General features: G+C 41.7%; 1 protein-coding gene across 4 annotated transcripts in view; it reads left to right on the forward strand.

Annotated features, from left to right (window-relative positions):
- Nucleotides 1–27,127, forward strand: part of LOC110283986 (24-hydroxycholesterol 7-alpha-hydroxylase) — an 85,225-nt gene that overhangs the window by 49,323 nt on the left and 8,775 nt on the right. For all 4 annotated transcript variants that reach the window (XM_021149536.1, XM_029471578.1, XM_029471579.1 and 1 more), the window contains 3 exons: nucleotides 8,667–8,800; nucleotides 14,987–15,082; nucleotides 15,944–16,032. In XM_021149536.1, coding sequence (XP_021005195.1) covers nucleotides 8,667–8,800; nucleotides 14,987–15,082; nucleotides 15,944–16,032 — 319 coding nt within the window. The remainder of the gene's footprint in view (nucleotides 1–8,666; nucleotides 8,801–14,986; nucleotides 15,083–15,943; nucleotides 16,033–27,127) is intronic.

A 27,127-nucleotide genomic window follows, 5' to 3' on the forward strand; every position in this document is an offset into this window, starting at 1 on the left:
TCCTGCTAACTTGTTGCAGGATCTGTCTGTTTACACACTCAGAGGATCCTGCTAACTTGTTGCAGGATCTGTCTGTTTACACACTCAGAGGATCCTGCTAACTCTTTGCAGGATCTGTCAGTTTACACACTCAGAGGATCCTGCTAACTTGTTGCAGGATCTGTCTGTTTACACACTCAGAGGATCCTGCTAACGTGTTGCAGGATCTGTCTGTTTATTAAGGACCTTAGCTGACTAGGCCTTCCCTGGCTTTCAGGATCAAGGAAAAACAAGTCAAAAGCCTATCTCTGGTCTCTGATTTCTAGAATTGGTCATCAGCATCCCCTGTTTCAATATGCCATGGCCATAGGCTTCTGGCTGAGCCTTAGCTCCACAGCTAGTGACTGACAACCTCATAGTGAGGCAGAATCTTGGAAGCCGAATGGCAGCCAGGACCTTTCATTGTAAGTTTCCAGCCACAGTGTAGCTGTGACTTTCCCTTGTCTCATGCTTTTAGAGTTTTGGTAAAGTCAACTGACACAAAGAGTTGGTGCTTGGGATAGCCGTGATCTGGGTGGCATGCACTAAGATAGCCCAGTGCAGAAAAGGAGGCAGGACATACAAATGGTAGAGAGCAGATGTTGAAAAGACCAGTCTAGGAACCAGGGTTCTAGGTACAGTGGGACACTGCCATTTCCTGCTGCCTCTCCCAGGCTCTTTCTCTTTCTAGAAATAGCCAGCTGCCACCTCTTCAGGCATATTGCAGCAGGTCCAATACCTTTTCCTTTCTGCTATCTCTCCCTCCCCCCCTTTACAGGATTTCTATAGACAGGTGTTCATTTCTTTTTCTTATTCTGTAGCATCCAAGGACTTCCCTTCCTTTCTTTCCTCCCTCATGTTCTATTCCCTTCAGTACATCGTAGAAGTTTTGGCTCCCCCCCCTCCCTTTCAGGTTGATGTAGATCACTCCAGGCTGTCTGTGGTTTCTTGTTCCGTGTAAAATATTGAGATGCCAGAAATTGCAGGCATTTGGTCCATTCCGTTATTAAAACAGGCTGACCTATTATCGAGTTCCCAAAGCCAGTGCTCACTATCAAAGTCCTCAACCAAGCTAGCTCATTTCTAATGGAAATAATGTGTCTCTATGACTTGTCAATTCCCATAGGTGGGTATGATCCACGTCTCATGTGCAGTTTAATTCCTTGGGTCACGTAGGAAGACATACATGGGATTAGATGGGTGGTTCTTGAGCGAGTCTGGTTTGCAAACAGGCAGAAAGGCGCACGTCTGCTGTCGAGATTTTTTTTCCTCAGTGCTTTCCTTGAATCGCAAGGGATTTTCCCCTTAGGCACCATATGTTACCCATTTGCCATTTTCTGTCTGGTATCCGGGAGATGTTTGTACCCCAGGGAAAATGGAGCCAACTGAAAAACAGGATGGCTGAGAGGAAGCACTCTCTCCGTGGTAAGGAAATGGCTACTGTGGGGCGGGGGTGGGTGGGGAGGGAGATCTCAACTTCTTAGCTCTCCTTTAGAAAAGAGAACATATCGAAACCAAGTGCCAGGAAACGGATTTCCCAACACATCTGCTGGCACGTGCTCTCTGAGCACGTAAGCCTAAGCATCGCAGCAGACATTCTAAATAAGTGTATTCACTCCTGGTCAGGGAGTCTATATTGTCTTAATGACATGTATTTTATGGGGTTATTAAAAGAGTACACTAGGCCTCATACACTTGACCTGGATATAGAAGTGGCAAGGGCAGTGAAGACCACACAGGATTTATCTCACTTGTAAACTCAGGGGCTGGAATACAGCCTGACCTTTTGAGCAAACCCAATAATAGCTCATTCTCCTCTTGCCCTGTGCACAGGAGTAAACTTTTTCCATGCTAGGTCTTGTATTTTAGATTTTATGGACCATAAAAATCTCTGCTGTGGCCTTCTCTGGCCTGCCGTTGTAGTAGAAAACCAGCCACAGATGAATGTGGATGTTTTTATTGGAAGGTAAAACTTTATAGAATAAAGCAGTAATCTGGATCTGACCTGCTGCCATGGTTAATGAGCCACACCCTTAACTGTGGCTTCATGAGAGAGAAACATGAGAGAGAGAGAAAGAGAGAGAGAGAGAGAGAGAGAGAGAGAGAGAGAGAGAGAGAGAGAGAGAGAGAGAGAGGAGAGAGAGAGAAACAAAGAAACAAAGAGGTAGGTAGTTGGGTATATAGGTAAAATAGATAGATAGATAGATAGATAGATAGATAGATAGATAGATAGATAGATGGATGGATGGATGGATGGATGGATGGATGGATGGATGGATGGTTAGGTGGATGGATGATAGATAGATAGATAGATAGATAGATAGATAGATAGATAGATAGATAGATAAACAGACAGACACATAGACAGACATAGGTAGGTAGATAGGTAAGTAGTAGGTATGTAGGCAGGTGGGTGGGTAGGTACATAAACTCAGCCAGTGGCCTCCTAGGCACCACTGCTTAGAGACAGCTGACACCTTTCTAGTTATAAAAAAAAATGATAAAATGGTAAGATGGCTTACAGGGTAACTGCTCCTGACTCAAAGTCTAAAGGCCCAAGTCTTAAGCCTAGGACCCCAATACAAATTAAAATGAAATTTTAAAATGAGTGAAATTTCTGGATTAAGATTTGTCAGACTCAGAAAAGGCATGGCCTGGTTTTATGTCTCATCCTAGGAACTAAAAGTCCTTTTTTACATGTTGATGGCAATCGAAGCGAGGTGAGTGATGTTTGCCGACAACACGTGCACTGGGGATTTCTGCCCTCGACTATAATTTCAATCATAGTTTTCACCCCTTAGGTTGATTTCCCTCTGTTTTTAAAGAGAAATGGTAATTTTAAGATTAGTATAGTAATAAGAGTAGCTTTAAAACGAGAATAATAAATAAAGTACAAGAGGATCATTTGTCTATTCACTGATTTACGGTACTGGGAATTGAACCCAGGGGTTTGACATGTAGGTCAGTGCTCTCCCACTGAGGGATATACACAGTTCCCTTCTTTTTCTTTTAATCTGCCACTGTGTTTTGTTTTGTTTTTCCTTAAACTGTAGTCCCCAGAGCAGGAGTGTAGGATAACTGGAGAATTTCCCAGAACTGTCAATTCTTGGGTCCACTTTATACAAAGTTTTATCAAATTCTATTTCACTTAAACATTCACTGCCCCCCCCCATTCTGCCTCAGAATTGTCACTAAATCTTTCCCCTCACATACACACAAGCTAGTGCATTTTCAAACTGGTCTTCTCTTCCACTGTTTCCAACACCAGTTCATTGGTCCATTCATTTATCCCACCAATAATAATGTACAGTATGCTTCACATGCATAAGGCATTGTGTAAGATCATAAATTTATTAAATAAACAAGATTCAGAAGGAAATGAAATGTTATTGCATTTGGGGAACCCCATGATAAAAATATGAGGTGAATTATTTCCTGTATCCAACCAATGGCGATAGCATGGCATGGCGCTGGGGTAGTTGGGGAAAGGGTCCCTTGGGGGATGCTTTGCCTGTGGCCTGAAGAGTGAGTGGCAGCCAGTTTTTCAAACAGTTGCAAAGGGCAGAGGGCACCATAATGGTGGGTAACATTTGCTGAGTTCTTGCTGTTTGGCAGCTGTGATTCTGGGAGATTTACATTCACGTTTACCACCCTGACAACAACTGTGTCTATCTATAAGGTAGATACAGTCAACGTTACAGTTTTATAGTTTGTAAGGTAGCTGAGTCAGGCGTCGGTAATGCAGCAAAGCTCACAGTGTCTCCAAGATTCCATGTGGAGTGCAATGAGAGGGATAAGTAGACTGCATTTGCCAGATGGAAAAACACTTGCTTTCTACACCAGGACATTTTATATTTCTCCTCAGACACCAACTGGATGTTGCAGAACTTAATTCAGTTCTGATACTGTGGGGGAGCCCTGCTAATTAAGGTCAAAGTCTGCCATGACTGGATAGCTTCTCTGAGTTCCGTGCAAAATGGAGGCCCTTTTCCAGCAGGGCTTTCTCCTCTCTGACCTTGTCTGGGGAGCCAAAACCCCCACACCTTCTACTGGAGGAAGGTCAAATAGTCTTTGGTAGACCTACAAGTCCAACTTCATGTTCCCCTCAGCCCTTCCAAGAAGCCGCCCAGCAACTACCTGGGATTCCTGGCATACCTCTCTGTGCAAATGAGGCATTCACAGAACTTTAAAACTCTAGCCAATGATTTTCATTTACTCTGAAAACTCGGTCCCATTCCCCAAGACCCATATACACCCATGGTTCACCCCAAATAAAGTGCATGTGTACAAACCCACCCCAATAAAGGCATGCGCACAAGCTAAGATTGTCTAAGAGAGCGGTTTCATTGAAGACCATTGGAGAAGGCCTTCCTCTACAAGAGATGTAACACTAAGATCCTTGGAGAAGGCCCTCTTTCCCACCCCACCCCCGCCCCCGTCCCCATCCTTCTGAAATTCCCAGCAGTGTCTGGATACCCTGAGAGGGAGGAAGGAAGCAGAGGACTCAGCAGACTCAGAACCACAGTTGGTCCCCCATCACACATACCACAAATACTTGCTCCTTAGACTTAGTGCTGACCCTGAAAGTTCAGGGCTCAACCCCACAGTGCCACCCCTGTTTTAACTAACCATCAAAAGTCGTAGGCCCCACACGTCATTCATACTCAATCTTAGCTGCAAATTGGGAGTTTCTACAGCTGCCCTCAAGCTTCAGTGATTTGCCCTAATAACTCACAAAAGTTCAGAGAAATGCTTTTGTCTGGCTACATGTCTGCTTTGCCTGTGCCCCACTGAATCCCCCCACCTCCTTAAGAAACAGCAAGGTCTGGGATAGATACTCTGGTTCTCAATTTCTTGTGTACTCAGACACCGATGGAGACCACAAAGAGTTAAGATGGGTGGTCTGAGGGTCCGCCTTTCCCCTATACACCAGGCAAGAAGGGAATGGCTGAGCCCAGGACAGAACAGAATCTGGTTTGGTTCCGAGTGATTTCCAAGAGTACCAAGTGGCTGAAAGAGAAAAGACTTTCTCTGGTGATTTAGGTGCCTCTCTTTTTGACAAAGGCCTCCCCCTCCCCCCAGGCAATCCTTGATAAAGGAGATCGTCCTTGCTTGTCCAAGCTGCTTTATTTTTATGGCGGATGTGAATGCACATATTTTACAGAGTGAGCCAGGGATTAAATACCTTTTGTAGGAATGTATGCCCAAAAAGGGAAGCTCATTGGCTAAAAACTCAGGGCCTAGAAACCTCATTAGCATGGAGAACTCTAGGGTTTTAGTGGGGGTTCATTGTTCCTCACTGTGCTCTGAGAAGCTATGGATTCCTCTAGCAGAACCAGGTAGGTGGGGACAAGGTGGGCTTAGGGAAGTGGTTAAGACATTATGAGGATAGGGAGATGGCTCAGCAGGTAAAATGCCCAGTGCACAAGTGGGATGACCCAAGCAGGCTGCCCACAACCCACGAGAGAAGTCCAGCATGGACAAACATATCTGACTATAACTCCAGTGCTGGGACTTCGGTGAAGACAGATGGATCCACGGACCCTCTGCCTGTGCTAAGCTCCAAGTTTAGTGAGAGACTCAAAAATGCAGTGGAGAGCAGTAAAGAAAGATACCTCACATCAGCCTCTGGCCACCACTGACAAGCAGGTGAATACATGTGCACACACACACACACACACACACACACACACACACACACACACACTGAGAGACAGAGACACAGAGAGAGAGACACACAGAGACAGAAAGACAGAGACATGTACACACTTGCACACATACACATTTACACAGAAATACACACACACACACACACACACACAGCACTTAATGCTTTTCTGAGGGAAATGAGCCTGCTACCATGACCTCTGACAGCAGCTGAATTTTTGTCTTGAGACAGGCTCTCCTTATGTAGCACCACATGGCCTGGAACTTAATACATAGACCAGGTTGCCCTCAAACACACAACCACCTGCCTCTGTCTCCTGGGCAATGGGATTAAAGACCTGTGTCCCATATCCTGATCCACTGATGTTTTAAATCAGCTTTTCTGATGCTGCAGATAAATAAGAGGGCCAATTTAAAGGAGTAAAGACTTAGCTCAGGGTTCCTTAGAATTTGCCCATGGTTGGCTGGCTCATTGTCTCTGGTCCTGTGGGGAAGCAAACGGAAAGGGATCTGGGGATTCACTGGGTAGATGGATCGTGGTGACTTACTAAGTAAGTGCTGTCAAGACCAGATGGAAAGCAGTGATATTCTAAGTAATTTTCAAGAAATGCACATTTTCCTTGAAATATTCACCATTAAGTTGTGTAATTTGACTGAAAATTCATGATCATGTGTAAGGTGGCATAAGGACTAACCTCTGGTCTGTCTTTAGGTGTCATTATCTATTCACTGTAGGAAGGTTTGGCATGAGTGTGCTGAGAGGGTGTGCTCTTCATTCCAGAGGGGACAATGACCCTGGCTTAGGTCTTCTATAATAAATAGATTGAATAGGAAGGTAAGGGCTATGCTTGGTGGCCCTTGAATTCAGCTGAAGCAATCAGAAGGATGAAACTAGAGGATCACAAGTTCAAGGCCAGGTGGATTTATAGTGAGATCTGCTGTCCAATTACCAAATCTAAAACAGGTCATTTTAATTTCATATGGTGTGTATTTGTGTGTGTTTCTTTTAAAATTGCATTTTTGTGATGTTTTCAGACACAAATATCTCTCTATATACTTCATTCTTATTCAAGTTTTTACTACTCTTACCCATCTGACCTCTTCTGGTGCTGACCCCTTACCATGCATTAATTACATCCCGCTACTCTCTCTTGTTCTCCTACTAAAGTCTATCTTCCCTCTCCTAGTTCCTATCTACTGTCATAGCATATATACATGCTCATAGATACACTTAAATATAGATTTTGCATAAGAGAAAACAAGCCATATATTTCTTTTACAGTCTGTATTATTTTACATAGTATAATGATACCCAGTGCTTTAAAAAGACTTATCTATTGTATGTGTATGGGTATTTGCCTACATGTATCTATATGTGCTATATGAGTACCTGATGCCAGAAGAGAATGCTCAGTCTGCCTGGAATTGAAGTCATGGGTAGTTGTGAGTGCTGTGAACCAAACCCAGGCCCTCTTCATGAACAAGAAGTTCTCTTAACTGCTGAGACATCTTATCAACTCCAGTGATCTCCTCTTGTTTCTATTTTCCTGTGAATTCCATTTCATTCCTCTGTACACCTGGATAAAATTCCATCCTGTGTATGTACCACATTTTCTTTATCCTATGAATAACTGCCTAGGTTATTTCTGTATCTTGACCATTGTGAACAGAGCACTAACAAATGTGGACATACAAATATCTCCGTGGCATTCTGGCTTATAGAGTTCCTTGGGAATGTACCCAGGAGTCATATAGCTGCATCAGATGTTAGTTTCAGTTTTAGTTTCATCAGGACTTTCAATACTGATCTCTGTAGTGGCTGCACCAGTACACTGTCCCACCAACAGTGTGTAAGGGCTCTCCTTACTCTATATCCATGCCAGGATTTGTTCTCATTAACTTGTTTGATAGTAGCCATTTTTCCTGGACTGTGACATGTATGTGTGTTATATGGGTATGTGAGAGCATAAAGAGAGGTGCTGTTTATCTTCCACAGTTGGACTTACTTTACAATATGATGATCTCCAGAACTTAAAAAAAAAAAAAAAAAAAGCTTATTTATAGGGTTTGAGTGTTTTACCTGCCATGTGTATATGTGCACCATGGCATGCAGTGCCTATGGTGGCCAAAAGAGGGCAGCAGAGTACCTGGACCATTCTGTACATCTGCTTGTGGAGGCCAGAAGTGGATGTTGGGTGTCTCCTATGATTGCTTTTTCTGCCTTAATTTTTGAGACAGAGTATCTCAGCTGACCTGGATCTCACTGATTCAGCTAGGCTGGCTGGCCTGCAAGCCCCAGGGACCCTCCAGCTCTGCCCGCCTAGCTTTCTCCATAGGTGCTGGAGATCTGAACACAGGTTTCCATGCTTGCATGGCAAGTTTTTACCAATTGAGCCATCTCCCAGACCCTTTAAGAAAATGTTGCGCCGGGCATGGTGGCGCACACCTTTGATCCCAGCACTTGGGAGCAGAGGCAGGCGGATTTCTGAGTTCGAGGCCAGCCTGGTCTACAAAGTGAGTTCCAGGACAGCCAGGGATACACAGAGAAACCCTGTCTGGAAACCCCCTTCCCCCAAAAAAAATTGAAAAAAGAAAAGAAAGAAAAAAAAGAAAATGTTGTTTGTGTTCCCCAGTGGCTAAACATGCCCGGCACTTTTTGGAAACATTTACTTTACTGGCCTGTTTTATTTCCCTTATACTGCTATTTCTTTAAACGCAATGAGGATTTTGACAAGGAAGAATGAGGTGCAAAAAAACTAAACCCTTTTCCACACAGGGACCCTCTTAGCTATCCTGTAGCCACAGGACTGTTACAGCTAGGTTGGACGCCAGTCCATCTTGTCAGAGAAAGCAGCAAAATCAATACATCACAGCGGCACTTTCCTTGTCGGTGAGCTTATCCTGCATTGCCTAGCCTGCATGAATCTACCTTCTGGTCTCTCTAGTGCATCTCTTCTTTAATCTTTAAAATCTCTTTACAGGTAAAGACAAGATTAAAGTGTCTGAAGATGACCTGAAGAAGCTTCTAATAATTAAGTGGTGTATTCTGGAATCCATCCGCTTGAGAGCCCCTGGTGTCATTACTAGGAAGGTAGTGAAGCCAGTTAAAATTTTGGTAAGTACTGGTTTTGTTGGAAAATAATGAACTTTCTAGAAAAAGTATGTTTTTTGTTCGGACGTATTCTAGATTGTTTTCTTCATTTTATTGTAATTGCATATAAATTATATATATATATATAAAATATACAGCATGCTTTGAAATATGCGTACATTTTGTAATGGCCAAATAAAGCCATTAATCTGTATATTGTTTCACACACTTAATCAATTCTTGTGTGAAAATATTTCTGCACTCTATCAGAGTGACTACACTGTCTCTAACTTCAGGGACTACATTGTATACCATAGCTCTTTAACTTGTTCTCGCTGAGATGGAATTCTGTATTATTTGACCAGTATTCCTCAAATCTCTGCCTACCTTCCAGCCCTCAGCAACTACATCCCCAAGCTCTACTTCTGGGAGATGACGTTTGTGTCTGAGATCATCAGGTTCTTGTCTCTCCATGCCTGGCTTCTCTGTTTTTAGGCATCTTCTGTCCTGTTGCAGAATTCCCATCTTTTAAGAGGCAGAATGGTATTTCACCATGCACATTCACATTCTATTCTCTTCATTCATCTGTAGACAGGCATGCTTGGTTCTGTGTCACGGTCCCCAGAAAGCATGCTGCAGTAGACACGAACATGCAGTTATCTTATGACATGTTAATTTCACATCCTTTGGTTATAAACTCAGTAGCTGGATAGCTTGATCCCACATTAAATCTACTATTAAACTTTTGAGGAACCTCCATATTATTTTCTACATAACTGTACTAACATATATTCCAAAACAGTAGTCTCCGAGTACTCCCTTTTGTCTTTGTTCTCTGACACTTCTGGGTGTTTTGTTTGTTTTATTGGATATTTTATTTATTTACATTTCAAATGTTGTCCCCTTTCCTGGTCCCCCCACCCTGTGTTTCTATGAGGGTGTTCACCCACCCTCTCACCTACTCCCACCTCCCCACCTGGACACTGTTGTTTAGGCAGTTGTAAGTTACACAGTGTGGGTGCTGGGAAGCAAGCTAGGGTCCTGCAGAAGTGCAAGGAGCACCCCAAAACGCTGAGTCATCTCTGCTGCCAGCCTTTTGGATCTTCCTTTAAGAAAGGTCTATTTAGATCTTTGCCTGCTTTTTAAGTCCAGTTTTGTCCTTACTGTGGAGTTGCTGGAGCTGCTTGTATTGGGAACATGAGCCTTGTATCAGATGCATGGTTCGTAACCATCACATCCTAGCTGACAGGGCATCTGCTCACTTAGCTGAGCCTCCCCAGTGGTACAGAAGGATTTACGTTTACAGTAATCCCGCTTGTCTGACTTTACGTTTGTTGTCCGAGCTTTTGGATTCCTCAAATCCTCATTTACCAGATCGATATCTGGGAGCCTTCCCTCTGTTTTGTTCTGTGTTTTAGGTTGTCAAGTTTAATCCATTTGAGTTATTTTTATATAATGTATGAGGTAAAAACACACTTTCTTTCTTCTGCCTATAGATATCCTATGATCCCTGCACTGTTGATTAAGAAGCTGACGTCTTCCCACTGGATAGTCTTGGCCCCTTTATAAACATTAGTTCAGCGTAAATGAGTGGATTTACTATAGGGCTCTCGATTTTACTCTGTTGGTTTGTGTGTCTGGTCTTGTGCCGGTTTGATTCCTGTACTGGTTAGTACCTTTCAGGTCATGTGATGCCCTGCCTCCAGCTTCATTAATTTCAGTCAATACTGCTTTGGCTCTGTGGGGCCCCTGGGATTCCATGTAAAGGCTAAGCTTCCACTTTTCCAATGGAAAGTGTCACTGGCATTTCGGTAGCTTATATTAGTGTATGAGTCCTTAAGTTCTCTTGGTACTAAGTGACCCTAGAACAGTTTGACACACTAAGTTAAGTAGCACCATCTCATTCAGAGATGTGTTCTTTTGGGAAATATTTCAGCTAAGGCATAACCTTTCATGTAGAAATCTGGCTGTGCGATCCTATATCAGAGTTACGTAATGTTGTTTACATCGAGCAGGTGGGCTCCTGTCAGATGACTCAACACGTCTTGCTCTTTTTAAAATTTTATTTATTTTTGAGAACTTTTATATATGTGTATGATGCATGCCTAGGCACACATTCATCCCCTCCTCCAGCTCCTCTAAGATCCCTTTCCATGTCCCCCTTCAAACATGGTGTCCTCTTTTTGTACTTAACACCCACTGAATCTAGTTAGTGTTGCTCATACAGACCCGGATGTGGGGCCTGGTTAATCTACCAGAGGCCACATCCTGAAGAAAGTGGACTCTGCCTTCCCTAGCTGCCATCAGCTGTACATGGCTCCTCAGCTAGGGGTGGGAATTTTATGTTTCACCCCCATTGTGTTGGCTTGATCTAGTGCAGGGCTTTGCTGGATCCTGCTATTAGAAGGTCCAGGGCCTCCAGGTCTGGACAGCTCTCGTGAGCTTGGTGCAAGATGGAGGACTCTCTTTTCTTATCAGGGCTTTCTCTTCTCTACAAGGTCTGGGGAGCCCATCCCCCATATCCTCTATCTTTGAAATGTCAGGTAGCCTTGGTAAGATTACAGGTTCAGCTTTCTTTCTCCTGTTAAGAACTGTCTAGCAAGCCTCTAGCCTTCCTGGAATGCCTTCATGCAAATGAAGCATTCTTTGGTACCCTAAGCTCTAGCCAATGATACACACACATGCCCTAGAAATCCCTACCTTCTTCCTAAAAACGATATAGCCATTGATTCATCTCAATAAAGTCGAGCTGCCTTCCTGATCCTGGCAGTAGTTTCCATTGCACTCACAGGCCATCTAAACCCTGTCCTTCAATTCTGTTCCCCTTGTCCTCTCAGGATGGTGGCCAACAGCCCCTGGGGAGAAGGGATGTTCACAGGTCTTGAGCAGGTAACACAGTATTCCTCTCCAGTCTCTCAGAATCTGTCACTCTCTGTTCCTTGACATTCCCTGAGCCTCATAGAAGGAAGATGGAATAGAAGTTGTCCTACGTAGGGTTTCCATCTCTGTAAAGAGACACCATGACCATAGCAGCTCTTATAAAGGACAGTATTTAATTGGGGCTGGCTTACAGGTTCAGAGGTTCAGTTTATTATCATTAAGGCAGGAAGAATAGCAGCATGAAAGCAGACGTGGTGCTGGAGAAGGAGCTGAGAGTGCTACGTCTTGTTCCTAAGGGAACCAGGTGAAGACTGGCTTCCAGGCAACTTAGAGGAGAGTCTCAAAGCCCACCTCCCACAGTGACACACTTCCTCCAACAAGGCCACACGTCCTCATAGTGCCACACTCTCTGAGCCAAGCATATTCAAACTACCACAGAGATGTACCATTGCTAGGCATGCACTCCACTGATGACTGTTTTGGGGTATGGGTCAGTTTGGAATGGGGATGACAAGGTAGTGAGGACAGGATTGGGGCAGGAGGGGGAGGATTCTCCAGGTTACCACGTGAAGTCTGTGCACGTGGCCAATGGCATGGCGCAGTAAAATATTAGGGGGTCATTCACCAGAAGCAAGATTTCACAAGAATGGTTTGTCTCAAGGGCCTGCACTGCCCAAGGCGAGCACATGGGTTCCCTCTGCTCTCGTGCTTTCCTTTTTCATACGTAGTTTGAGAGTTTGGGGACTGATTGATACCAGGGGATTTGGGTAGAACACAAAAGAAATAAAAATCCCAGTTTGTAACCATTAAAGTGTGTGTACACCCTGCAAAGACAAAGTTAGTTTCACTGATCTTACATAAATTACGGCATTTTGTCTTATTGGGATTTAGATTAATTTTACTTTTAATTAATCTATTGATTACTTCAAGCCATGAATGGACTTTGAGAGGAAATGGTCTCCTTGTTACAATGAAGCAGAGATATGTGTGTGTGTGTTCCTCTGAATGTTGCTATAATCCTGATTGAGTGTCCATTAATTACCATTTGTATTCTGGTTAAAAAATAAGTATCAGAGCCGGGCGTAGTGGTGCACGCCTTTAATCCCAGCACTCGGGAGGCAGAGGCAGGTGGAGTTCTGAGTTGGAGACCAACCTGGTCTACAAAGTGAGTTCCAGGACAGCCAGGGCTACACAGAGAAACCCTGTCTCGGGAAAAAAAAAAAAAGATATCAGACTTGTTATAGATGTCTCGGTCTCATTGGGTTTTATGATGGCTCTCCCAGCAAATCAGATTTGTTTTTAAAAGATGTATTTCTAATATTTCATTTATTTTAGAACTTTCGTAGATGATCATTTGGGGTGAGGTTGTTGAGGAGGGTTTTAGTCTGAAGAGAACACGTGTGTGTATCCCCATATGGCCTGGAACTTATAATGATCCCCCTGCCTCACCCTCTAAAGAGCTAGGATTATAGGTGTGATCTACTCTATATGGCTTATATAGATTGGTCTTTCATTGTTGCTTAAAGTTTTGGTTTTCAGTTTTAAACAAACTGTCTGTAGAAATACAATTGGTTCTTTTTTCTTTCTGTGGGAACAGGACCTTGTGCATGCTTGGCAAATCCTCTACCACCAAGCGACATTCACAGTCCAACATCTAGGAGTGTTTGTAGATTGGGATGATTTCTTTGATGCAGGCAATATTTCTTCTCCTCTTCCTCCTCATCCTCTTTTCTTATATTACCATACTGGCTGTATTTTCCAGTACTCAGCTGACTACTATTGTTGTCCAACAGTGTTGTGTTCTGGTCTTAAAGGGAAAGCTTTTTATTTTCTCCATTAAGTACCATGCTGGGTATAGAATTTTTTTTGGATGCTCTTTTTCAAGTTCAAGACATTATTTCTACTTCACTGGTAATTTTTTTTTCATCATAAATTGGTACTGACTTTTCTTTCTTCCTATTCTATATCAACTGATATAACCATATGCTTTTCCTTCTTTGTCCTATTGATATGAGTTATTTACTAACAATCAAATATTGAATCAGCATTTCATTTCCCTGATAAGTCACTTGACCATAGTGTGTGTGTGTGCTCTCTCTGTGTGTATGTGTGTGTATGTGCTGTCTCTTGCGTGTATGTGTGTGCTATATGTGCGGTGTGCATGTTTCATATGTTGTATGTGTGTGTGTGCCTCTAGAGGACAGAAATTCACAGATAATAGTATAGGGTGCCTCCTCAACTACTCTACTAATTCTTTTTACTTATTATTGGATTTTTTGATTGATTTTTTTAATTTTAAAATATTTTTATTGAAGTTATAGTCACAAGAGAAAACAATAGTTGTTTAATTATACTAATCGTCAATAATACTAAGAGGTGTGTGGTCAAAGTTCTTTCTAACACCCATGCTAGGTGGTTCTCAACTGCTTACAATGCCAGGTGTCCAGACTATGGAACCCTCTTCTGACCTCTGTGGTCTGTAGCACTCACATGCATATACACACAGAACATACACATAAGTAAAATGAATAAGGGTTGGGGAGATGGTTCAGTGGTTAAGAGCATGTGTTGCTTTTATAGAAGACCCAAGTTGGGTTCTCAGTACCCTTGTGGTAGCTTCTGCTCCATGAAAAGCCAATGTCCTTTTCTGGACTCTCCAATATTACACGTATGCACACAAATAGACAGACATGCACATAGACACAGAATCAAAATAAAGTCCTCAAGAAAATAAAGGCTGACATTTAACTAGTATATTTCTCCTGTTCTGCCAAACATGTATGTACATGTAACTACAAAGGAGAATTAGAAACCAGTCATCTCCTAATTAGGCCATAGAAATGATCTCTTCAGGGAATAGGGCATTGCTTAGTTTGTCACAGGACTTGGCTTGCAAGCATGGAGACCTGAGTTCAGATCCCCAGAGTCTATATACAAAGCCAGGTAGATAGTGACCACTCATTATTACAGCGCCAGGGAAAAGAGAAAGACAGACAGACACGCACACACGCATACGTGCACACACATGTACATGAATACACACATACACATAAATACACACACATATGCATCTGAACACATGCGTACATGCACACACATGGGTGGACACATGCACATGCAGAGAGAGGAAGAGGGGAGGGGGAGGGAGAGGGGAGAGGGGGAGGGGGAGAGGGAGAATATGACCTAGCCAGGAAAGTTAGTTATTTTCTCACACTTATTATAAATGTCTCTCTTTTTCACAGTATAGTTGTAGCTTTGTTTTTAATGACTAAACATCTCCCTAAAATGTATTTCAAAATAAATTATTTAAAGCTGATTTTTCTGTTTTAGAATCACACAGTTCCTTCTGGTGATCTGCTGATGTTGTCTCCATTCTGGCTACACAGAAATCCGAAATATTTTCCTGAACCTGAGTCATTCAAACCTGTAAGTTCTCTCTCTCTCAACATATATTATTTTTTATTATTTCTATGTTTCTTGCCAAAAATATGAATGCATAAATTAACTGAATCTGTATCAGCAAGCAGCCATATTTTTCTAGTAACTGTGCCCAGAATTGCCGACGACAGACCGGTAGGATTTCGAATGTAGATGTCTCAACATTTACAGATCAGATAGAGGAGTGTGGAAAGAGCATCCTCAGAGATGAATTTTTATATAAAACCAGGAAAGAGCGTTAAAGTCAATGTCCTTGCTTCTGCTGGAAGCCTTATTTTGTATTCCTTAGGCAACCGTTTCTGTTACTGGTTTCCAAGGAGCCCACAAAATAAAAACACAGCAAATTAAAACAGTGATCTGTTACTTCATGTGCTTGGGGGAGTGACGGGGCTGAGCAGTCCCAAGAGTTCACCTAATTCATGCCTGGCCTTTGAGTAAGTCTGGGAGTACTGGCACCTAAACGTATCCATTCCACATCCCAGGCTTCCTCCAGCCTCCAGCTCTGTCAGCATCTTGTTACTAGATTTACGATTATGAGTAATCTCATGATAAAGCCCGAGGCCTTTGTATAAATGCTTTCCTCTTCTTACGTTGATTTTGTAGGTGATTTACGTTGTCATTTACATTTGCCACTTCATAGGATTCTTCTTAAGCCTTTCTTGTTTATAAGTTCACTTTCCAAAACCACACTTGTGTCTGATATGAATAACAGGCTGGGGGAAAAAAATGACCCACAAGTCTGCAACTTTGTATGCAAGGATTAGCTGTCCAGCATCATTTTTAGCTCAGAGAAGTAGAGTTAAGCTTATTTATATAAGGCTGATAAAAAAAAGTGTTTTCTTCCCACAGGAACGCTGGAAAGAGGCAAATTTAGATAAGTACATTTTCTTGGACTACTTCATGGCATTTGGAGGCGGGAAGTTCCAGTGTCCTGGAAGGTGAGTGCCCCAGCTGAATGGCATCGGTGCACACAGTGTGGAAGAGACAGATGCTCAGGGGGACACTCACCATCTAGCCCTTTATTATCAAATTACAGGGAAACCCAGGAGGGCACAGTTTGTTCATTTGGTCAGTACTGGTATGGGATGTCTTTGTGGGAGTGTCTGTGGTGACTTCTCATGAGAAGACACTATACTTGCTAGTGCCAGAGGATATTGGGGCTTCCATGGTTCACACATGGGCAGTCTGAAGCACTACCCACCTGCCTGTGGGCATATATGTCATCGAAGGGGTATGTGATGCATTCGTGCAGGTGCCTATGTATGTGTGTGTATGTGGAAGGAGGATGCCAGCTTAGGTGTGGTCCCTTAGGAACTTCTCATATTTTCTCTGGATCTTTCACTGGTCTGCAACTGGCCAAGCAGCTTATGATGGCAACCCAGTGAGCTCCAGGGCTCTGTCCATGCCCGCCTCCTCAGCACCAGGATTAAAGGTGCATATTTCATACCAGATGCCCATTTATATACTGTATATATGCTATCTGCTCATTTACATAGGATAAATGTGTGCCACCTGTTTCACGGGGAGAGTTTAAACAGTGCATCAGCACCAGCAAAACTAATCTCTTCCATATCCCATTATTTCTGACTCCCATTATTTCCATATTAGAAAACAAGTTCACCAGAGAGAGAGAGATTTATGTTACTTTCAAGTGTACATCTGTGAAGGTCTGTGTGCGCATATGTGCATGTGTAGGTAGGTGCCCACAGAGGCCAGAAGAAGGCATCGGAGCCTACAGAACTGGTGTTATCAGCAGATGTGACCTGGTGATGTGGGTCCTTGAATTTGTGTCCTTTGCAAGAGCAGTGTGTTCTCTTGGCTGCTAAGCCATCTCTCTGACTCCCCCCCAAAAGCAATTCCTAAACAAATGGAGAAGTTCACCATTTTTCTCATGCTGTAAGTGCATCCTCGGTGCAGTGCTTCTGAAAGCAGGACATGCAAGTCTCTTACATAAACAGATACTCAGTAGTGGCCTCTTATAGTCATCATCATTGGCTTTGAGCATGATAATTAAAAGCAAGGACTGCAGTATTGACATCGAAGCATGAGGCATGGGGCAGTGGTGGACAATTTCCTGATGAGTATTATTTCCAAGAAGAACAATGATCTCCCTCCCCGATAGCTTTTAAGGCTGAGAGACATCTTTCAGTATGAAGGTAATGGGTACCATAAAGGACCCTGAAACTGTAAATCAAGAGTGTCGTATTTGAACAAAAAACTGTACTTTCAGAATCTATTGAGTTCTTCCTGTATGTAAAGCAGTGTCCTGTGTACTTCAGAGGATTTGGATATGAGAGAGCCATATCCCCAACTGCCATGAGGTGAACACTTTGTGTTGACAAGGAAGACATGGGATTCATACATTGCCTCAAGGAATGGAGAATAAGAATGTCTGATATGCCGCTGAAGCTTCAAGATAGTCGGTGTAACTGGTTAGGAGCATCTTGCTGATCTCACAGGAAAAGTGTCCTTTGAAGGAAACAGAACTTTTTATAGGTTTAAGAAAGCCAAATGAGCAAAAGTGATACTGGTACAGAGAAGCTCCGAGCTGATGGTCTTACTGATGTTTGGGCTGGATTGGATCAGGATGGGTTAAGGGAAAAGGTTGGCTGTGAAGATTGGCTTGGTGTATTGGCTTATCTTGGTTGTCAGCGTGGCACATCTGGGATGTGTCAAAGAGGAATCACCTCCATCAGATTGTCCTGTGACTTTTTTTTTTTTTTGTGATTGCTGATCAATATGGGAAGGCCCAGCCCACTGTTGGCTGTGCTCTCCCTAGGCAGATGGGTCTGGGCTGTCTAAGAAAGGTAGCTGAATAAGCCATGGGGAGCAAGTCATTAAGCACTATTTCTTTATGGTCTCTGCTGCCAGGCTCCGTGCCTTGAGAACCTGCCTTGACATCCATCCCTCAGTGACCAACTGTAATCTGTAGGATGAAGTAAGCTCTTTCCCAAGTTGCCTCTGGAAATCAAAATTAGGATGCTTTGAATATACATGGCTGTCATAGATGGTGAACCTAGCTAAAGTAGGCACAGGAGGGAGTTTGGTGGCAAGATATTAACCATTCCTTTGGGAATTCTGAGTATGAAATGTGGCAAAACACCATATAACCAGACTTCATAGGTTGAATACAAATGTTGACTATGCGTCCCCTGTTTTTAAAAATCTCATTAAGTCTAGTTTTCTACTAAGTTTCTGTTTCAAAATATCTTTTCCCCTCCATGTCCCTTATTTTAAACCAGCAACTCAGGAAGCATTTTGTTTTTTAAATTGTTCAGGCAAGCAAATGACTTCATTTGGGCAACAGTACACCAAGAGAGCTTTCTACTAGAAATTTAATCCTACGAATCCTTCGTATAAACACCAGCAAATGACACCCATTCCTAATTGGTATAGCAGGGGCCAACTTATTTTCTCATGCACAAAACACTCAGTGAGTCAAAGAAAATTGCCTCCAGTGTAGCTGACCGTCGCAGTTCATCATAAACACATACTCGCATGGTATTGCAGCTGCTGTTTTCTGGAGTATATGCCATTGTGGGACGGGGGGTGGGGGGTGCGTCCCAAGAGAGTAACAGACATTTCTGGGTAAACAGAAAATTCTGCTGATATATTTGGTACAGCCACACACACACACACACAAAAAGTAACAGGCATAATGACAGAGCTGCAGCACCTCTTTGAAAAGTTCTAAAGGGATTTGCAGAGGAACCCCTTTCTGGCACTTCCCGATAGCATCATAGGAAGAGGAGAAAGGAAGGGTCTATCATATAACCAGTCTCTACAGGTTGAATACAAATGTTGACTCTCTCAGACTTTTTTTTTAATCACTACTGTCTTAGTCAGGGTTTCTATTCCTGCACAAACATCATGACCAAGAAGCAAGTTGGGGAGGAAAGGGTTTATTTGGCTTACACTTCCATGCTGCTGTTCATCACCAAAGGAAGTCAGGACTGGAACTCAGACAGGTCAGGGAGCAGGAGCTGGTACAGAGGCCATGGAGGGATGTTCTTTACTGGCTTGCCTCCCCTGGCTTACTCAGCCTACTCTCTTATAGAACCAAGACTACCAGCCCAGTGATGGTCCCACCCACAAGAGGGGCCTTTCCCCCTTGATCACTAATTGAGAAAATGCCTTACAGTTGGATCTCATGGAGGCATTTCCTCAACTGAAGCTCCTTTCTCTGTGATAACTCCAGCTGTGTCAAGTTGACACAAAAATAGCCAGTACAACTACCTTTAAAAATATCACTAATTAAAATGTTCACTTAATTCTATTACTAATAAAGTCCAGGCTTCAGTACATGAACAAGGAAGAGGAAGCAGTGTGAGCTATCAAACTGCTTCATAAATACTAAGATCCAAAATGGAGAGCCCTATCATAGTACACAGGCTCATCTTGAGCTAGGAGATTCAAGTGAAAGAGAAGGATGGGATTACTTGTTGAGAATTTTTCTTGCATGGGAGCTGGTGATCTTACAAGGGAGCATGCTTTCTCTATTTGCTCCGTGGGATCTCCAAGCTGGCTTTACTTGGTGCTCACATTTACAAGAGTATATCTGCTTGGCTGTACAAAATATATGGATTAAATTCCAGGGTAAATCCAGGGCTGGAATATTAGCTGAGAAGAGTTTTTCCTATTCTTGCAGAGGCCATAGGTTCAGTCCCAATACCCACCACAGGTGATTTGCAATTGCCCATAACCGAGTTTTCTGGGACCTGGGCCTCCCAGAGCACCTGCCTATATGGGGCTCATGTAAACTCATGAAGATACACACACACACACACATACACACACACACACACAGACACACACACACATAAATGCTTTTAAAGATGCTGATCTTCAACAAGATTGATACTGATCTGTAGCAACAAGAAAGAAATACTTGGATAAAATGGTGTGATAAGAGCAAAACTTCAGTATTTGGAAAAAAATATATATGAATTTATCTTTCAAAAATGGGAACTGTTGTACTTTTAGGGGTATAGTTTTTTTTGTTTTGTTTTTTTTTTTTAAATTTTTAACTACCTTGTTAAAAGCTAAGTGATCTGAGTTAGGACGCAGACAATTGTATGGAGGAAGAGGTTTTGTCTGTGAGGAGAGTGGGGAGAGATGGGGAAAGGGGAGTGGGGAGTAGGGAGAGAGAGGAGAAGGGAGAGAGAAGAGAACTGTGTGTGGCCTTCACATGCTTCTGTCTTCCTATATGCATGTGCAAACACAAAAACATTTAATAAGACACTAGCCCTACTTAAAGGAAGATGGCACATAGTAAATGACAGAGGACTTGCATGTAAAATAACTTCTATATCAGTGTGGAGTTAGAAAAGGCTTTTTTAATCAATAAAAATTTCAATAAAGGCTCTGTCTTCCTATCAATCTAAAAAGCAATAAAAAAATAAAAAACCACCCATAGGAGTTCAACATACCTGTATGTTAGTATCAAAGCTATTATATATTTGGAATTTGTGAAGTTTTAAGCTCATTTTTTCTATATATTTATAATGTACATAATATAGTTTTATGGTTATATATTAGTCAGTAAATTATTTTTGCATAATATTGCATTTGAGAAGGGTCATGAATAGCTTTTACCCTTTAATGCATAGAAATGGCACATTGCTTTTGAAGAATGAGCAAATTCAAATCCCCATGGGTTTAATGGACAATGATGAAATTACGTGTTATTTTGAGTGATGTGTTCTGGAAATAAAAGTGTCCCTTAAATTCCATTAGGTAAATAGGATAAAATGAAAGCATTCACTCATATATGATTTTTAACATTTCCCTAACATTTAGAAATGCATTCTAATATTTTTGCAGAATATGTGCATATCTGCTAGGGTCTGTAAAAGTGCATTAGGAAGGAGGGCAGATGATGTGCATGTGTCATTAGAGCCAAGGCTCTGGGCCAGGCTGCCAGAGGCCTTATTAATTTTAAGCCATGCTTCTCTTTTGTCAGTGCCTTGCTAAGGATCCGTACCTCACTGAAAAGAGCACAGAAGCCACTAGGAGAATGGCAGTCATTATTCTCCTGGACATTTAATTCTGATACTTCACCCTGAGGCTGAAATTTCAGTCTGTGAAGAGCTCTACAGCATTGCATGGGTGTTCTCTAACCCTGAGATGAGGATGCTTCCAAATCAAAACATGTACTTTCCTGAGCAAAATTTTCAGAAAAGATCCTTTTTTCCCCTCCTCTTCACATGCAAAATAGAACCTGGACCCTTCATGGTGCAATGGAGTATCTGTCTATGGAAAGAAAGGAGACACTTCCGGTGGGGTAATCTCTTCTCCAAGCCTCTTTCCTGTGGATGTCTCATGTTATTTAACTGAGGTACTGACTGCTCTTTAGTTACGTTCATATCTCTCCTGTTCAGAAAGAGGCTTTTAGAGATAGACATGGTGCTACGTTTTTCCATCCTACTTTGATAAATGTTCAACCTCTGAGAAAAGTTATTAGGATTTGAGGGAAGTTGACCTGTTTAACAATAGTTCTTAGGGGGCTAGCCCGGTCTTCTTTGTCAGTTCAGTCCGGTAGCAAACACCAAATACTAACAGGTAGCTATAGCCCAGTCTTCTCAGCAGGCAGACCCCACACGTGAACCAGCAGTTGTAATTCAATCCTGAAGAAACCACGTGATTTCCCATCTGGTCCGAGGCTGCCACAGAAATGGCAAGAAGGAACCTCAGGAGCAGTTCTTTGGGAAGTTTCTCTCAATGACATTGTTACCAAAAGCAGAGCTCAACAAAGCTATGTAAAGCAGGCCAATACATGCATGTTGTTAGCAAAGAATAGCGAGAAGGAGCAAAACAAGCCAACAATGTTCCAGCTTCCACTGTCTGTGGGCTCATAGAGATCTCTAAATCTAATTCATTTTTTTGTTTCTCTCTTGAGCATGACTTCTAACAAATCACAGCCAACCCCACTGAATGACCAACAACCACTCAATCCACCTGTCAGGACTCTGGCATGTATATAGCCTAAGAAAAATTACCAGAATTACAAATGTTACATGGCAGGTGGAAAAGCCATGACTCTGCTAGAACACAGGTCAAATCATAGTGAGCTGCTTCAAAACAGCTCCATATCCCCACACTTGAGATTAAAATCATATTGAGCTGCTTCAAAACAGCTCCATATCCCCACACCTGAGATTAAAATGAGAGCATATTCTTAAAATATTTTTGAGCCGGACAGTGGTTGTGCACGCCTTTAATTCCAGCACTTGGGAGGCAGAGGCAGGTGGATTTCTTGAGTTTGAGGCCAGCCTGGTCTACAGAGTGAGTGCCAGGACAGCCAGGGCTACACAGAGAAACCCTGTCTCAAAAAACCAAAAAGAAAAAAAAATCTGTGCTTTGTACAGAAACCAAAATTCCAAAATTCTCGCTGCCTTTCCCCTTTTCTGTTTTAAGTCACTAGTTGTGTTGGACATAGTGAGAAATTACAAACAGAGACTTTTTGGGTCAGAGCCCAAGGTTTTCAGGAGACCTCTCCTGCTCAGTTCTAATCTTTATAAGTTTGATGGTATTTACAGCTTTTTATTTCCTGTGGAAATATAAGCAAATCTTTGTCTTCAGTACAAAACCTTCCATGCCTTCCATTCTGATGTTAACACATCCTGAGAGTATACAAGTTGACTTAATTACACAGTTTTTCCCTATAACCCAGTGTCTCTCAGCTGCTGTTGTTCCTTTTTTCAACATTCAGATTTAAACAGAGCATTATTTAATCTATCCCTAGGGGTGGGCGTCTTTATTCTTCCTTTTGTTTTATAAGCATTTTCTTTTTTAAAAAAATATTAATCAATTAATTTATTTATATCCAAAACACTGTCCCCCCTCTCACTTACCCTTCACAGTGTCCCTCCCTTTATCATCCTGCCCTTCATCTCAGAGAGGGCAGCGCCCACCTCAGCATGCTACATCCGATAGAGGCTAATATCCAACATATACAAAGAACTCAAGAAGTTAGACTCCAGAGAAACAAACAAGCCTATTAAAAATGGGGTACAGAGCTAAACAAAGAATTTTTAACTGAGGAATACTGAATGGCTGAGAAGCACCTAAAGAAATGTTCAACATCCTTAGTCATCAGGGAAATGCAAATCAAAACAACCCTGAGATTCCACCTCACACCAGTCTAAATGGCTAAATTTAAAAACTCAGATGACAGCAGATGCTGGTGAGGATGTAGAGAAAGAGGAACACTCCTCTATTGTTCTTGGGATTACAAGCTGGTTCCACAACTCTGGAAATCAGTCTGGCGGTTCCTCAGAAAACTGGACATAGTTCTACCAGAAGATCCAGCAATTTCACTCCTGGACATATACCCAGAAGATGCTCCAACATGTAATAAGGACACATGCTCCACTATGTTCATTGCAGCTGTATTTACAATAGCCAGAAGCTGGATAGAATCCAGATGTCCCTCAACAGAAGAATGGATACAGAAAATGTGGTACATTAACACAATAGTGTACTACTCAGCTATTAAAAACAATGAATTTATGAAATTCTTAGGCAAATGAATGGACCTGGAGGATATCCTGAGTGAGATAACCCAATTGCAAAAGAATACACATGGTATACATACTTTAGCTGTCCAAATTCTGCAAATGAAACATACCCATATGCCATATTTCATTTCTTTTTGTACCCCTAGGGTTAGTTCCAGTAGGAAATAGAGTTTGGTTATACAAAGAATGAGCCTACTCATTCTTTTCTTATAATTTCTTTGGCTTGTTATCAGGTGATAGAAAGAATTTTCTTTAAACATTTCCTGTTAACATGGTATTTTTCATGAAAATTTTAGGCTTCTAACACATTTCCTATTAATAATTGATCAATTTCTTAATTCCCTTGGGCTAATATACCCGACAAGACTTTGAGACCAAATATGAATGATATATAATGCATAGTTTCTATTTCTGAATCCCTCTTGCAGCTGTATAAATAACAAAGTTAATTTTGAATTATCTGGAATAAATTCAGCAGTTGCTACATGCAGAACAGCTATTTCTTCATATTGAGAATCAGTAATTATATTAAAGGATTCAGGAAAATCTAATAAGAACATAAGGACTGCATACAGCTCTGATTTTTAAACTTAAGTATATAGGCTTTGAATTAATTACTTTTATTTCTTCATATGAATAAAATATATAATATAAATGGTATAGTCTGCCATTCCCAAATTCTTTGCATCAGTATAGAATGTAGATGCTACAGGAATTGGCATTCCTTTTACAATTAATGGGAGAATCCAATTAGTTCTTTTTATAAACTTAATACATTTGCTTTTGGGATATTTGCTCTTAATTTCTCCCAAACCGTTGTTTACAAGCTCAGTGTCGATCTTCATTGATTACCCATAATGACATGATCTCAGCATTAGTGTAAGGTATTATGCTTTCTGCCACGTTTGTTCCTGACAATTGGCATAGTATTATTCTATCCTTTATGATTAAATCAGAAACTTTTTCTATATGAGTCTTTTTACTTTGTTTGTGCTAAGAAATCCCATTCCATAATACTGTCTTCCCTTTGCATAATGAGCCCCATAGCAGAATTAATTGAAGGCAAAATAACCAAAACACAAATCAAGTTTGAGATCTGTGCAATCCACATATGCCTCTTGCAGTCTCTGTTTTTCCAGAATAAACTCTCTCTTTGCTTTTGCTGTTAACCATCTTGAACTGTTTAAGTCTGCATCTCCTTGTAACATCTGAAACAAATTACTTACCTTTGAGTAGTTAACCTAATGGTAGACTACAGCCAATTAGTATCTCCCATGAGTTTTTGAAAATCGTTAAATGCATACCCTAAAACTGATCCACCAGGGCTGTAGCACAGGGGCTAAGGGTACGACCTCGAACATTTCTCAGGACTGGCTTATAAAGGAAAAACTCACAAGGAGCTCTCATGCAGGTGCAGAAAGTGCTGCCTGGTGGTTGGCTCGGACTCTAGCTATTTGGCTAGCTAGCCAGAACAGTTCTAATTGACCTAAGTGGAGCTTATAGTTATAGAATTTCTTAAGATTAACAAAGCTCAGAATATACAGAACATAACAGGATATGTGGTCAGTGTGACCCTACTCTAAGTCATTTTTTTTCTATGTCAATGTCTGGCAGACATATTACAGCAACAGTATGAAATAGCTGTCAGCCATGGAACAAAATGGCTACAACTATGCTGGGGATGGGGGCAGACCTGAACATTTCCCCCTTACAGTTGTTCCAGTGAGAAAAACAAAAACAAAAACAAAGAGGAACAGACATATACCTGAAGGTTAGCCAAACTATTTTCAATACTCTGAATCCCACATCCAAAAGACTTAGAGAATGAGAGAACATATATGTTTGTGGTCTTTGGAAGCCTCTTCAGTTTGGGCCCAAACAATTTACATAAGTCAAATGTGAGGGTAGGGGAACCATAGGCAGTGATATTAGTAATTAAGCTCTGGTCTGTAGTTGTAATTAAAGTTCATATGTGTTGTACTGGAGTGTGTACCTCAGCAGCTCAGGACTTAACTGGTCCTGTAGGTGTCTCATGTAGATTGCTGTTCCAGGTTCTAATGTTTCCAAGTAGTGAACTTCAGATGAGAGTGATTCTTAAATCTGTTAACATTCTTCATTTCCCTGATTTTGTTTTTTTTTTTTTAAATAACAAAAATACAGGGGGGTTCAATGCGCTGGTAGATTCTTCTATATGTGGACCCTCCAGTTGCTGTTGTACTAATGCCCAAGCACCTACAGCTTTTCCTCAGGTAACGGCCACTGATCTATCCACACAGGCTTGTCAGTCAGCCATTTTAAAGATAGGGCCATTGGTACTTCAGCAGTGGCCACCCCTTATAAATTTTGAAATTCAGTAGTTGTTAAGTTCTCTGTTTGGACCATTGGCACAGTTTGGAGTTGGTTTTTTGATGCTCTGTATCAATACCTTCACCAAGAGTCTACCATTCCACCCTTATTTAACCAGGGTCTGTCTCTGGGACTTCATGAATGTTAAGCTGAGTACCCAACTGTTGTAAAAGATCCCTTCCCCATAAATGTATGCATCTATCAACCACATAAGGCTTTAACTCCCCTTTTTGACCTTCTGGTCCAACACATTTATTTCATCACATACTTTGTTTTATCTGAGATAACTTTTGTATAAAACTTTTGAAGTGGCCATTCTTAATTGTAACATTTTGTGAAATGATCAGCTCTTGTATCCATCAAATCTATTTCAGTACCATTTACTTGCAATGTTAATTTTGGCCTCTACTCATTAGCAACTGTTTGTCAGATTACACATTTTCCAGTATTTCCAAACCCTCCTGTTCTGTTCTTCCTACTAGAGCAGCTATGTCTTTGATATAGGAAACAGCGGCAACTGAACAACACTATCACCTGTACTACTTAGCCCATAGTTTCAAATTCTCTTTTGAAATCTCCATCTGTAATTCTTGGATGTTCAATGAGTCCTTGAGAATTCAAACTGATCCTTCCCAGGATTATCCCTAATGTCCCTGAGGGCAAAGGACCATAAACTCCAGTAGTTACTTTGTAACACTGAATTTTAGGGGATAGAGTAAGATGTTTACCTGTGGACAAGTCTAGAGCCTGCAATATCCTGCTTTAAATCTTCAATACCGAGTAGACATTTTTTCCACCTGCTTGTCACTCTGTGGCTGAAACAGCTCATACTTTTTGCTGTAGGGCTTCAAGGTAGGCCCCCAAGGTCATTTCCCAGCGGTAAGAAATTTCCTTGCATATTTCTTTTGGGCCTACACTTGTTGGTCCAAATGGCAACCCTTGCCACATTACCCTAACACCCCTGGAAACCTAGGCTTTCCTTTTTGTTTATAGTTAGAAAACATCTTGCCCTTAGGGATACCTTTTTTCACAGTTTTGTTGCAAATGGCCATATTTCCCACAATTGAAGCACCAGACATTTTGATATTGGAGATTTCTAGCTATAGCTTGACTGATTATATTAGCATAGTGCACGTTAGAATCAATATCAATTGTATCCCTTATTCAC

Source organism: Mus caroli, chromosome 17, assembly GCF_900094665.2.
Source record: "Mus caroli chromosome 17, CAROLI_EIJ_v1.1, whole genome shotgun sequence".
In the NCBI taxonomy this organism is placed as follows: Eukaryota; Metazoa; Chordata; class Mammalia; order Rodentia; family Muridae; genus Mus; species Mus caroli.